General features: G+C 42.6%; 1 protein-coding gene across 1 annotated transcript; it reads right to left on the bottom strand.

Annotated features, from left to right (window-relative positions):
• Window positions 1-305: 305 nt before the first annotated feature.
• On the bottom strand, window positions 306-3,042 carry LOC119007557 (SLIT and NTRK-like protein 2). The gene has a single exon (XM_037077317.1). It carries the CDS (start codon window positions 2,898-2,900, stop codon window positions 852-854), a length of 2,049 nt encoding a protein of 682 aa, XP_036933212.1. The 5' UTR covers window positions 2,901-3,042; the 3' UTR covers window positions 306-851.
• Between the last annotated feature and the right edge of the window lie 8,349 nt (window positions 3,043-11,391).

Raw genomic sequence — 11,391 nt, 5'->3', positions numbered from 1 at the left:
ATCACCACAACCAATTCCTCGTATGTGTAAAATCGTACTTGGCAATAAAGCTTTTTTCTGATTCTGATTCTGAAAGCAAAATAACGTGATTTTCTCCCTGTTGATATCTGTACATCATTTCACACCCAGTCGCAAGTTCCTTTGTTTTGATTGTTTTTTTGTTGGGTTTTTTTGTCATTTTTTTCCTTTTTAAACAGACATATAGGTTTTCTATATTACATAGAGATTTGATTCTATTCTAAATACAGCACTTTAAGAAAAAGGATTTTTTTTTTTTCATTTTGCAGAGCATTGTTGATAAAATAGTTGAGTGCAAAGGCACTTTCTGGAGTAGGTATAGTAAGATTTTGCCACTTGTTGGATTCTGAAAAGGGTTCTCACTTCTGGTTCAACACTCACCATTTATCTGTGTATGCAAAATATGTACAGGAATGTCAATCTGTAGCGTTTCCTCTTCTACAAAGAATAATTACGTCATACTTTCTCACAGGGGAAAAATAAAATACAGTGTCATGAAAAGCACAAAGCCATATTTGTACACAGTCCTGCCCATTATATGCCTGCCATTGTCAGAGTCTTTTGGTATTTCATTTTTCAGAGGACATAATTTAGAACTTCCAGGAGCAAACATAGAGCTGCATAATAATAATAATATAGTTCTTATACTCCTTTTTTATACCTCTGGAAAAAGAAAAATCAAAAAAAAAAAAAAACAGAGAGTAAGAGTAAAGAGTATAATGTATGCTGCACAGAACCTATGCTGCATTGTCGTTATCTTACAGTTGGCTCATCACAGTCCGTTTCTCCAGAACCTCCAGGTAGTCTGGCTCTGTTTTTAGCTTCCCTGGGAGCTAGAAAGAGTTGAGATCTAAGTTGTTGGCACCTGTGGGGACGTGTTCTACTCCTTTGTGCCACTTCAGGACAAAAACAAAGAGGCCGGAGCCGAAGCAGACCGAAAGGATGAAAACAACAAGAAGCCTGAGAATCAGGACTGAAAGTGGGATCTCAGGGTGTCGCTCAGGAGTGTGCATTCTGGATTTGGTGGGGCTGACTGAGCTAGAAGTAGAAGAAGAGGAGGAAGAGGGGATGGTAGGCTCCGTGCCTGGCCCTTTTAATGTAGGAGTTGGATTTTGCTGTGGGGGCACCTCGCTGGGCTCGGGGCAGATGGCCTCGTTGCGGAGCGAGCGCAGCAGGCGACCCGCATGTTTAGAGGGAGAATCGCAGGTTATTTCATTGACCACCACGCTGGTACTGGACAGCTCCATCCAGTTCTTGAGCGCCACGATGTCACAGGTGCAGTCCCAGGGGTTCTCCTGCAGGTCAATCTGGATGAAGGCTGAGAGCTGGTCCAGGACCCCTCGGACCGGCAGGTAGGAGAAATGATTATTCCGCAAGTTGAGTCTTGTCAGCTTCGTGCCCCCGAAAACATTGTCGGGGAGCGACCTTAGCAGGTTGTTGTTGAGGAAAAGCAGCTGCAGGTTGTGTAAAGCGTTAAATGTCTGTGGTAAGATGTCTTTGATGATGTTGTATTCCAAATACAGGTACTGGAGCGACTGCAGGCCGGCAAAGAGGGACTGAGAAAGTGATTCAATGTAATTCCCATTCAGATAGAGCCGTCTGAGGTTTGTTAGGTTCTCAAACGCACCTTCCTGAATCACTGCTATCCTGTTATTTCCTAAATGAAGCAGCTCCAGTGAGCTGTACTCGGTCAGATCAGTCCTGTAAATCACTTGTAAGTAGTTACCGGTCAGGTGGAGTTTCTTTGGGTAGGAGGGCTTGGGGTTCAGCTCACTGATGTTGTGCAACTTGCGCTCCTGGCAATTAATGTTCAAGCTGCTGTTTCGGTTTCGTGACGTGCACATGCACAGGCTCGGACACAACATGGGCACAGGGGAGCGTGTCTGGTAGACCATTATGGGCCCAAAGACGTGTTTGTCTTTTGAGATGCGAGGGGTGGGCCTATAGCGCATTTTGGGAGGACGGGAGGCTTTCGGGTCCCAGATGGGGGTGATCCCACTGGGGTGGTAGGTCGGGGGCAGGGCCCCTTGAAAGTGAGAGTCAGAGGGGGGGTGAACACGCTCACCAGCATTCCTGCGTGGGCACAGATCCTGCTTTATGAGCTGCGTGATGTCTTTGCCATGCAGCCTGAATGGCGTCTCACACACTACGTCCCCCATGAAGACAGAAGTAGTGTCCAACCAGGATTTAAGGGGAATCATTTCACATGTGCAATTCCACGGGTTCTTCTCCAGCTGGATCTCCATGATGCCGCCTATGTGCTCGAGGACCCCAGCAAACGGCAGCATCTTGAGCCGGTTGCCACGTAAATCCAAGTGGGTGAGGAGCACAAAGCGGAAAATATTGGGAGGCAGAGACAGGAGCAGGTTGTCATTCAGGATCAACACTTTGAGCTTATTCAGCTTACTGAAAGCACCCGGCTCGATGGCACTGATGTAATTATAGTCTGCCTGTAAGTACTCCAAACTCTCCAGTCCTGCAAAGGTGTCCTCTTTTATCACCTCCAGGTTGTTGTTGTTCAAGTGGAGCCGCTTCAGAAAGCGCAGCCCGTTAAATGCGCCAGTTCGAATCTCCTGTAAGCCGTTATTCCCGAGATGCAGTGAAGTGACATTGCCATAATTGACAAACTCATTGGTGCTGAGCCGTGACAAGAAGTTTCCATTTAGAAAAAGCTGCGAGATTTTATTGGGGGGCGCCTGGAACTGACTGACGGTGGTAAATCCTTTATTCTCACAGTTGATGTTCAGAACGTTCTCCCGCTCCTCGCAGCTGCAGCGGCTCTTGCAGATTTCTTTGGAGGGGGAAGTGTTGCAGCTCTGCATTTCGGACGGTGTCAGGCTGGTGACCATGAGGACGCTCAGAAACAGGACGCCGCTCAGCATTTTCACAGCCAAAAATAGTTGCCGAAATATAGATCCAGCATTTAACTTCGCAGCCCGAGCCTTGGATGGAACAGAGAAAAAAACGTTTTTTAAAAAATCAGAGGCTGAGTTCTCACAGTAGGGAGAGGAGAAAGGAACGGAGGTAGAGGCGCTCTCTCTCACACACACACTCCCCAAAAGACAGAGGTATATGTAGTCCTGGAGCTGAGGCGTAACTACAGCCCCCGCCGTCGGTCCTCCTCCTCCTCCGCTCCGCACACTGTGAGCTGCACTGAGCGTCTGCTGCTGCTGCCTCACTGCGTTTGTGTGTGTGTGAGTGAGAGTGAGAAAGAGAGGAGACCAGAGGCCATTATGTCCCCAACAGAGTCAACATGAACACACACACACACACACAGTCTTGAAGTAAAGAGTTCATCATCCTTCAAAATCCGATGCTCATATCGAAGCCAAATGTATTCACAGGACACGTTTGTCCATAGAATGATTTTTGAATTTCACTTGTTCTCAACTCAAACAAGAACACGTTTATAATTAACTATTAATTTAACTATATCATGACTAATAATATGGGCAGCTGTAGCTCAGCGGCTGAGCTGCATGTCGAAGTGTCCTGAACCCCACATTGCGATGAGCTGGCGACTTATCCAGGGAGTACCCTGCCCTCGCCCTGAGACAAGGCTGGGATTGGCTCCAGAAGCAACACCCCGCAACCCCATGGAAAGGGATAAGCAGTTCAGACAATGACATGACATGACATGACATGACTAATAATAATGCTGCAGTCGTTGTTATCACAACAAACATTCTGTGTGTCTTCAGAATTTGGAAAACTTGTCCTCCAGTTGAAAGCTCCAGCGGCAGTTTCATGATGAGTTCTCAGGCTGTTTTTTTGTTTGTTTTTTAAATGTCTCTCTTTTTTGTTTCACTGCATTCCTCATATCTCACACACAATGAATAACTACACTGTACACCGTGATGACCAATAGGAACCCGCTTTGCACAAAAAGTCTTTAGATTTGTCTTTTTTTTTCCCCTTGTCCCCTTATAGCGAGTGCCGATTTTTATTCAGTGGTTTCAAGCAGATCACCAGCAGCTGCAGCCAAACATTCAGAGAGGGACACTGTATGATGAAACAGCAGCTAATGATATCATGGTTAATTTATACACCTTCATATACCTTGCAAATGTGAATACATGACAATGCTGCCACCCATCAGTCAGTGTCTTTGTTTGTTTTTGCTTTCTTTCTGCCTTTCTTTCTTTCTGGATTCTTATTTTTCACCCATGGTACCACTAGGAGGCAGGACAGGCCTCTTTTGAGACTCTGCCTCTCACATTGCCTCCCTACTTTTCCAGTTTTTTGGTCCTCATCTTTCACTTTTACACAGATATGAATGTCAGAAAGAGACTCTTGAAGATGAAAAGATGTTTTAAATAACGGAGCAGTTCGCTCATTTATGAGCACACAAGGAACGGTGGCACTATTGGTAAAGTGGGATACTATATACTGGCAAAGTGGGACACTTCCAACACATTCCATTTTTATTTAAACACAATAATAAAAACAACCATTAATTTCTGTTTGAAATATTTGTATTCATTTTCAAAAAATAGAGGCCCAATACAGAACAATGCACAATTCAATATTCAAAACACGACCCCCTCGAAAAAAGGAGGAAAAAAAAAACAAAATACAAAACCTGTCAAAATGCTACCCCGAACAACCCTCTGGCACCCTCACCACTCCCCCGCCGCTAATCCTGCCCCCACACGATAAGACCGACTCAGAAGGTGAATTAATTATATGATGAATAGAAATAGCCTATTAAAAATAACAATAATTACGAACAATACACATTACATTTTATTTAAACGTAACACTAAAACCACATTAAAATCCATTGGAAAGGGGTAAAAAGACCGCTGTGTGAGGTGGGGGACATTTGGCTAGACATCACAGCAAGTGAAAACCTCTCTTCAATGATGCCATTCTCCTCACCACATGTTTCATGGAACCGCTCCTCACAAACCATGCACATGATCCAATCCTGACTCTCCTTGGGATCATTCTAACCCTGAGCCAAAGTCTCTGGCTGAGCTCAGTGCGCCCCACTGGACAAAATAAATCAGTACACCAGTGTGTGCCTCTGTCACTGTCACACTTTTTTTCTATCGGCGCAATATTTCACAGATACGACAGAACCCCCGACAGAAATTGGGCCATTCTATCGGGCCCCGATATATCGGTGGCCGATAATCAGTTGCCACCTCTGAAATTACCCTGGAGGACAAAAAATGGTCCTGCACACCAGTCTCATCGCAGTTGCAAATATGGGAAGGCACATCCTTGATTTCCAGCTTGGAGGGTAGGTCTTCATACTCCTGGAACCACTTCTTGATAACAGTAGGGTAATCCCTGCTGCTGTTGCGGCAGAGAGGGCCTCCGGTTTTCTCCGACTGAGGTCAGGATTTCGGCGCATTCTCAAACCAGACCTGCTCAGTTCTCCTTGTGTTCACTGAAAATCTGTGCAGGTTGTTTGCCTTTGCACACTGGAATGCAAGTGACTGGATATCCTTCCTGCATAGAGGGAAACATCTCCTGGCTAGGGTTTTGATGACACTGGCCAAGCCTGCCTCACTCTCCTCAGAAAGTATAGGTTTGCGACCCGAAGCATGTTTGCAGCCTTGTACATGACCCTGGCATCGCCGCTGGAGGGTGCTTTTAGGAACATTCCAAGCCCACGCATGCAAGCATAGATAACTAAATTTATGAGGGATTTATAAAATAGAACTTATTTCTACCTTTATAATAACTTAAATGATTGTCCCAGTTTGCCAGTAACACACTGTCCCACTTTAGCATATTGGTAAAGTGGGACAGTAGCAGACTTTTAAAACTTTTCAAAAAAAGTAAGACTCATATGGATGTGATTTTTAAAAATTATGAATCAGCATTACACCCCTTAACAAAATATATCACAATTAAAAACTATCCACCAATTTTCTTTTTTCTAGAACACTAACAACTTTCACCTAAAAACGCTATGTCATTTTACCTACCATCTCGATTCACCGCAGAAGTAGTTGAGTATGGTTAGCCACGCCCCCCAAAGTGATGTCATCAACACAGAACAATGATGATTTTTAGTGATTGAAGTATACATATGTAAAGATGAACATCATTAAGCTTAATTGTCCCAGTTTACCCACTGTCCCACTTTACCCATATTAACCCTACTATAGTATGTTTTCTGAGGGATGCACTGTCAACAGTGGTGTCAATAATTAGAAATATCACTGGCATATGGCATGTGGCAATGGGAAGTAGTTGCAAGAAATGACCAGCAGGTGTCGCATTATGAGAACCTTTTCATCAATAGGTTTTTCACGGTGGCCGATAAGGGCAAACGCACAGCAACTTCCAAACGACGTAAATATATAAATGATGCAGAACCAAACACATGCAACTACAAAATGCTGCAACAGCAAAATGCTGCAAACAAAGAAATGGTGCAGAACCAAAACGACACAAACCCCAAAACACATGCAATAGAGAAATGCTCCATATTGGGTCAATATAATGGAAGTATTAATCTTTTTGAACTGTTATTGTTATATTGTTGGAAAAGATTATAACCAAATATTTAAACCACGTACCTTTTATGTCGCCTCTCTAAAATTTTTACTCCCCTCTCATCAGGTACAATGTATAGACTGTAACGCCCGCCAATGTAATAATGTCCACAGATGTAATACATTTTCCACAAACGTAACAGCCGGTGCCTGCTACAAATGTAACAACTTTTACATATGCAGGGATTTATTACGTTTGTTGGGAAGTGAAAATCTTTATTGTAATAAAGAAACAACCTCCAACTCCCTCCATGTTGCCGTGTGGGTACTGTGCTCCTGGTTATCCTCATGAACCTTCAGCAAGTGGCTTGCATTGTTCCAGTCCTTTAGTCCTTCCTTATTAAGTCTGTATTCTTTTGGAGAAAACATTTAGCAGCAGAAGCAGTGCAAGCTATCATTTCTGTTTGAGTTCATCTTCATTTATTCAGCATTGACTAAGACTCTGTTACAAAAGTCATGTTGACACTCTCCCATCTTTGTTATTGGAAAATGTGTAACTGCTTTTTTGTTTGAAATGGTCCTCTGTGAACTAACTCTCTTCTTGCGTTGTCAGTTAGAAGAGATGGCCAGTCAGCAGGTCTGCTGGTGCAGCCTTTAGTCCTGATGTTGTGTCAGTCTGCTGTGCTGAGGTAGAGGGCCAGGAGCACCTGATGCTGTGTCACTGGGCTGGTGGTGAGATATTTTAAAAGTGCATCTGAAGAGAGAAGAGAAGTATATGTGACCACTGCATGTTACATTTTAACTAAAAAAATAGATGTGTGATGTGTGCTATATAAAAGACTAATACTAATAATGAAAATGTGATGAGATTCATTCAACTTGTGCAGTGTATATATTTTGTCTATGAATGATATGGGAAAGCTAAGGTGTGGAGTATTAACAGTAATACACTTCAACTGCACTTTAACACTGATGTAAACTTTAACAAACATCAACTGTGACACAATTAACCAAAGGCTTACAACAACCCTATTACAAAGGGGATGGAAAACTAGTAGCATTTTAACTGATACAAGCAGGAAAACAGCCAACAGGTAAAACAGGTAAAAGGCAGGTAGTTACCATCCTCACCAACCGTTTTTCCTGCCACGCTACTACCATCACCCTCTCATTGTGCCACACAAGTTTTTCCCCCACCCCCAAATCAGTGTTTTTTATCTTGTTGATGATCTGAGGTTCCCCCCTATTTTTCCTCAGTGTTCCACAGACATTGGTTTGCGCTCCCAGTAAACATTCACACAGTGCTACAGAATTGTAGAAATTATCCATAAACAATGTACAGCCATGACCTGGGAGACAGTCAAGGAGAGAGAACACTATCTCTGGCAGAGTACTAGCTTCCCTGACATAAGGACGCATATTGAAGCAGTACCCTGTGACAGAGTCACACAGTATGTAGGATTTGATAACATATTTCACAGGCTTTTGTGGGTTGTACACTCTGAAATATAGGCGCCCCCGCCACTGCATCATACCCTCATCAATGCAAATGTTTTGCCCTGGATGATACATCTCCTTGAACTTTTCAACAATGCAATCTATGTGAAAGTAGCTGCGATCTCTGAGTTGGGGAACATGACTTTGAAGAGCTCGCTTATATTTTTATTTGAAGTATATGAGTGGTGGTCCAATATCATTTTTAGTGTCCACGTCACCTCTGCCTTAAGCGCTGGCTTCGATCCACAAAGAGCTCGTATGTTACCTGGCTGTGTGGGCTCGGTGCTGCTGGCAGCTGAGGTAACTGTTGAGGTTAGCATTGAGTTTGCCGTGCAGAACTGGGATATGGGTGCCTGCCTTCGTGTAGCTGCTGAGCATGCTAAATGTTTAGCGCTGTTAATGTGCAGCTCCAAGGCCATATGTCCCATTGTGCAGAGCTTGAGTTTTTTATGGCACGGGCTGCACTGAGCCTCCCACTCATTCCCTGGTACAGCCTGAACCCAGTCATGTTTTGAGTCACTTAGCCACAATGGATTAAATCTGCACTTGCCCATCCCAGAAAAAAATCATTTTACAACACAACGTTCCATGATTTTTTTTGTTAGTTTACTTAGTATACAGTGATGTTGTTGAGCTCTATCATGCAGATAAGAAAGGGAAAAATTAAGACCTCTGAGAATGAAATTTAGGGTCAGTAAACAAAATTTAAGACCTTTTCAAGGCCTAATTTACAGTTATCAAATTTAAGACTCAAGTTTTTAAGACCCTGCAGGTACCCTGTCTTACTGATCATAGCAGGAGCTCACAGTCAAGACAGTGGTGACCTTTGTCAATGAGATGCCAGAAAGGCATGTTTCAGTGACAGTTCAAAGGCTGTTTCAGTGACAGTGAAACCACTGATGTTTGGCTTCATCACTGGTGGCAATGACCTGCTTAAAGCAGATTAACCTGTAGTGGCATCAGAGTAAAAGTCTGTGAATGTCTGTGAGTGCAGCCGGCATTGCTGTGTCACTGTCAACAGGATTAAGTCTCAGAACTGCCTCAAAGAATGATTTTTGAATAGAATTCACCATTAAGCTCTACATTAATAAACACATCATGTCAAAATTATTATTGTGCATATTTGAAACAGCATACTCTTCATATTTGTTTTAAAAGATTTATATGTGAAGGGACCCTTGATAAATACAGTGGACCACTGATGCAGAGCTACTAGTACATACTGTGTGCGGCAAATAAAGACAGCATCATGCAAATGTGCACTAAACTATTTACATCATGAAAAGTTATTCACATTATATTTGTTAAGTTTTCATGATGGACAAAACATTTAATCACATTTTGTCTGTAATTAACTCACGATTAATTGCAAGTTAATCACAATTTTTTGGCACGTTTTTCTGTTCTAAACATATCGTAATGTATGTGTACCTGTAATGCATGTGAAAAAGTACTTCAATTAGGAACCTGATTCTGTCTGCCTGTCTCTCTCTCTGTGTCACACACACACACACACACAATCACCCTCTCTCTCTCCAGGACTGTCGCCAACCTCTTCAGCTTATCTGTTGTTGGCATGGTGACTTTGGTCTCATGTAGGGATGAGCTTGTGTTGGCTTGCAAAATGATATTTGAGACTCAACGTACTCCAATGGTAACTCATTTCCTGTCGACAGTACGTGCAGATAACTTCTGTCCTATCGACCGAACCATCTGGCAGTGTTTTGAAAGTGAATTTGCTGTTCATAAGGCCTCTCTCCATTTCCTTTCACTTTTGCTTTTCAGTCCATCGTGTTTTTCCTGAACTGCACATATAAAAGAGATCTGTCAGTCTGTCAGATGTGCTATCCATTCCTCCACTTAAAAAAATAAATAAAAAAAAAATTCAAATGACATCACCATGAGCCAAATGCAAGAGCGTGTCTATCTGGAACTGCTACTGATTTACTTTGGGAGTAAATATAAATAAAACAAGAAAAGAAGATGCATTTGGCATCTGTACACCGTATCATTATCACCTTAACTAGCTAAGTTCATTGGGATGCTAAAAAGGTTGGAAAACATCACATGGATTAACCGTTTCTGATACTTCAGGAAGTCAGTGAAAGAATTGTAGTAGCCTATAGCCAGTAATCCAATTATGCTGCTAGTAGTGATGGGAACAGCAGTTCGTTTTACTGTACTGAATCTCTAGAATCCATTCATTAAAATGATTTGTTCAAAAGATTTATTCACCGAATCATTCAGTGCTGTCCAACTCCCTGAACTGATAAACAGTCAAACGATCCATCTTTCAGTTCATGATTCAGCCCTGAGGTTCACGTTCACTTACTGAGGGACGGTGCGTTAGCACGGACTATAGTACAAAATCATTCACGGGAAACGCAGCACTGCTTTGAATGGTATACATGCACTAAAATTATTACACGGTGAAAGTGTCCTCTGTGCACAGTAAAATAACTTAACATGATGGTACATGGATGTTGGCAACACAGTGCTAATTTTAGCACAGTACGTGAATGAGAATCATGTCCTCAGCGACAGTTCTCTGTGTGCAATAGGTTCGCAAATCATGAACGAATCACAGCGCAAACGTGAATCACGTCCTCACAGTTCTCTGTTCTCTGCGAGTGAGTCCCCACCTGCACGCTGGCTGCGTCATTCGCTGAAGGTTCACGAGTGAGTCACGGCAGTTCCACTCCCGGCCGGCATGCTCACGTCTGAGCTCAACTGAACTGAGAAAGGAACTAATGAGTTCATGAAGTGATTCCGTTCAGTTCGATCACTCAAAAGATTTGTTTGTTCGAATGACATGTTCACGACCAACACAATACTAGCTGCTAGCTCAGATTTGGGACTGTTCACAGGCTATTTTATCTGAGCCCTTTGAATAAATTAATTAAAAACCAAATTAAAACCAAAGAAAACACTAAAATGCTATGTTCGTTAGCATGGTGTAGTATGCTATGGTGAAGTTGTGGATTGGATGCCATGTAGAATGGTAAGATGGGGATGGGAAACGCCCCATTGTTATGTCTTGGGAGAGTTGACACCATATTCTAAAATGATCAGCCTGCCTCTGCTAGCCTTGTGGGCTCACCAGATAAATGGAAATGTAGCCTAGATATAGTTTGTATTGGTACATTTGTAGTGTTGGGAATCGAAATTGATTATAAATTAATGAAATGTAGGTAACTATGATTAATTAATGAACACAGGGCACCACCCTGAAAACAGATCAATAATCAAATGATTTACCTTTAGTCTCAAAGCCTGCAATTAATCAAATTGCCAATATTTTGAAATTATCAATAATTAGATAAGAGGGAAGACGTAAATCCGAGCACTGACTGCATCTCAACCAGCTGTTATTATAATACTGGATTGTGCAAAAAAAATCACAGACACTGCTCAGTTACAA

The sequence above is a fragment of the Acanthopagrus latus genome, chromosome 18 (genome assembly GCF_904848185.1).
Source record: "Acanthopagrus latus isolate v.2019 chromosome 18, fAcaLat1.1, whole genome shotgun sequence".
In the NCBI taxonomy this organism is placed as follows: domain Eukaryota; kingdom Metazoa; phylum Chordata; class Actinopteri; order Spariformes; family Sparidae; genus Acanthopagrus; species Acanthopagrus latus.
Note: the sequence above shows the minus strand (reverse complement) of the source record. Positions and strands in the feature narration are given on the sequence as shown.

What these genes read in the sequence shown, in the direction of transcription:
- LOC119007557 (XM_037077317.1), bottom strand. Translation starts at nt 2,900, where the DNA reads ATGCTGAGCGGCGTCCTGTTTCTGAGCGTCCTCATGGTCACCAGCCTG.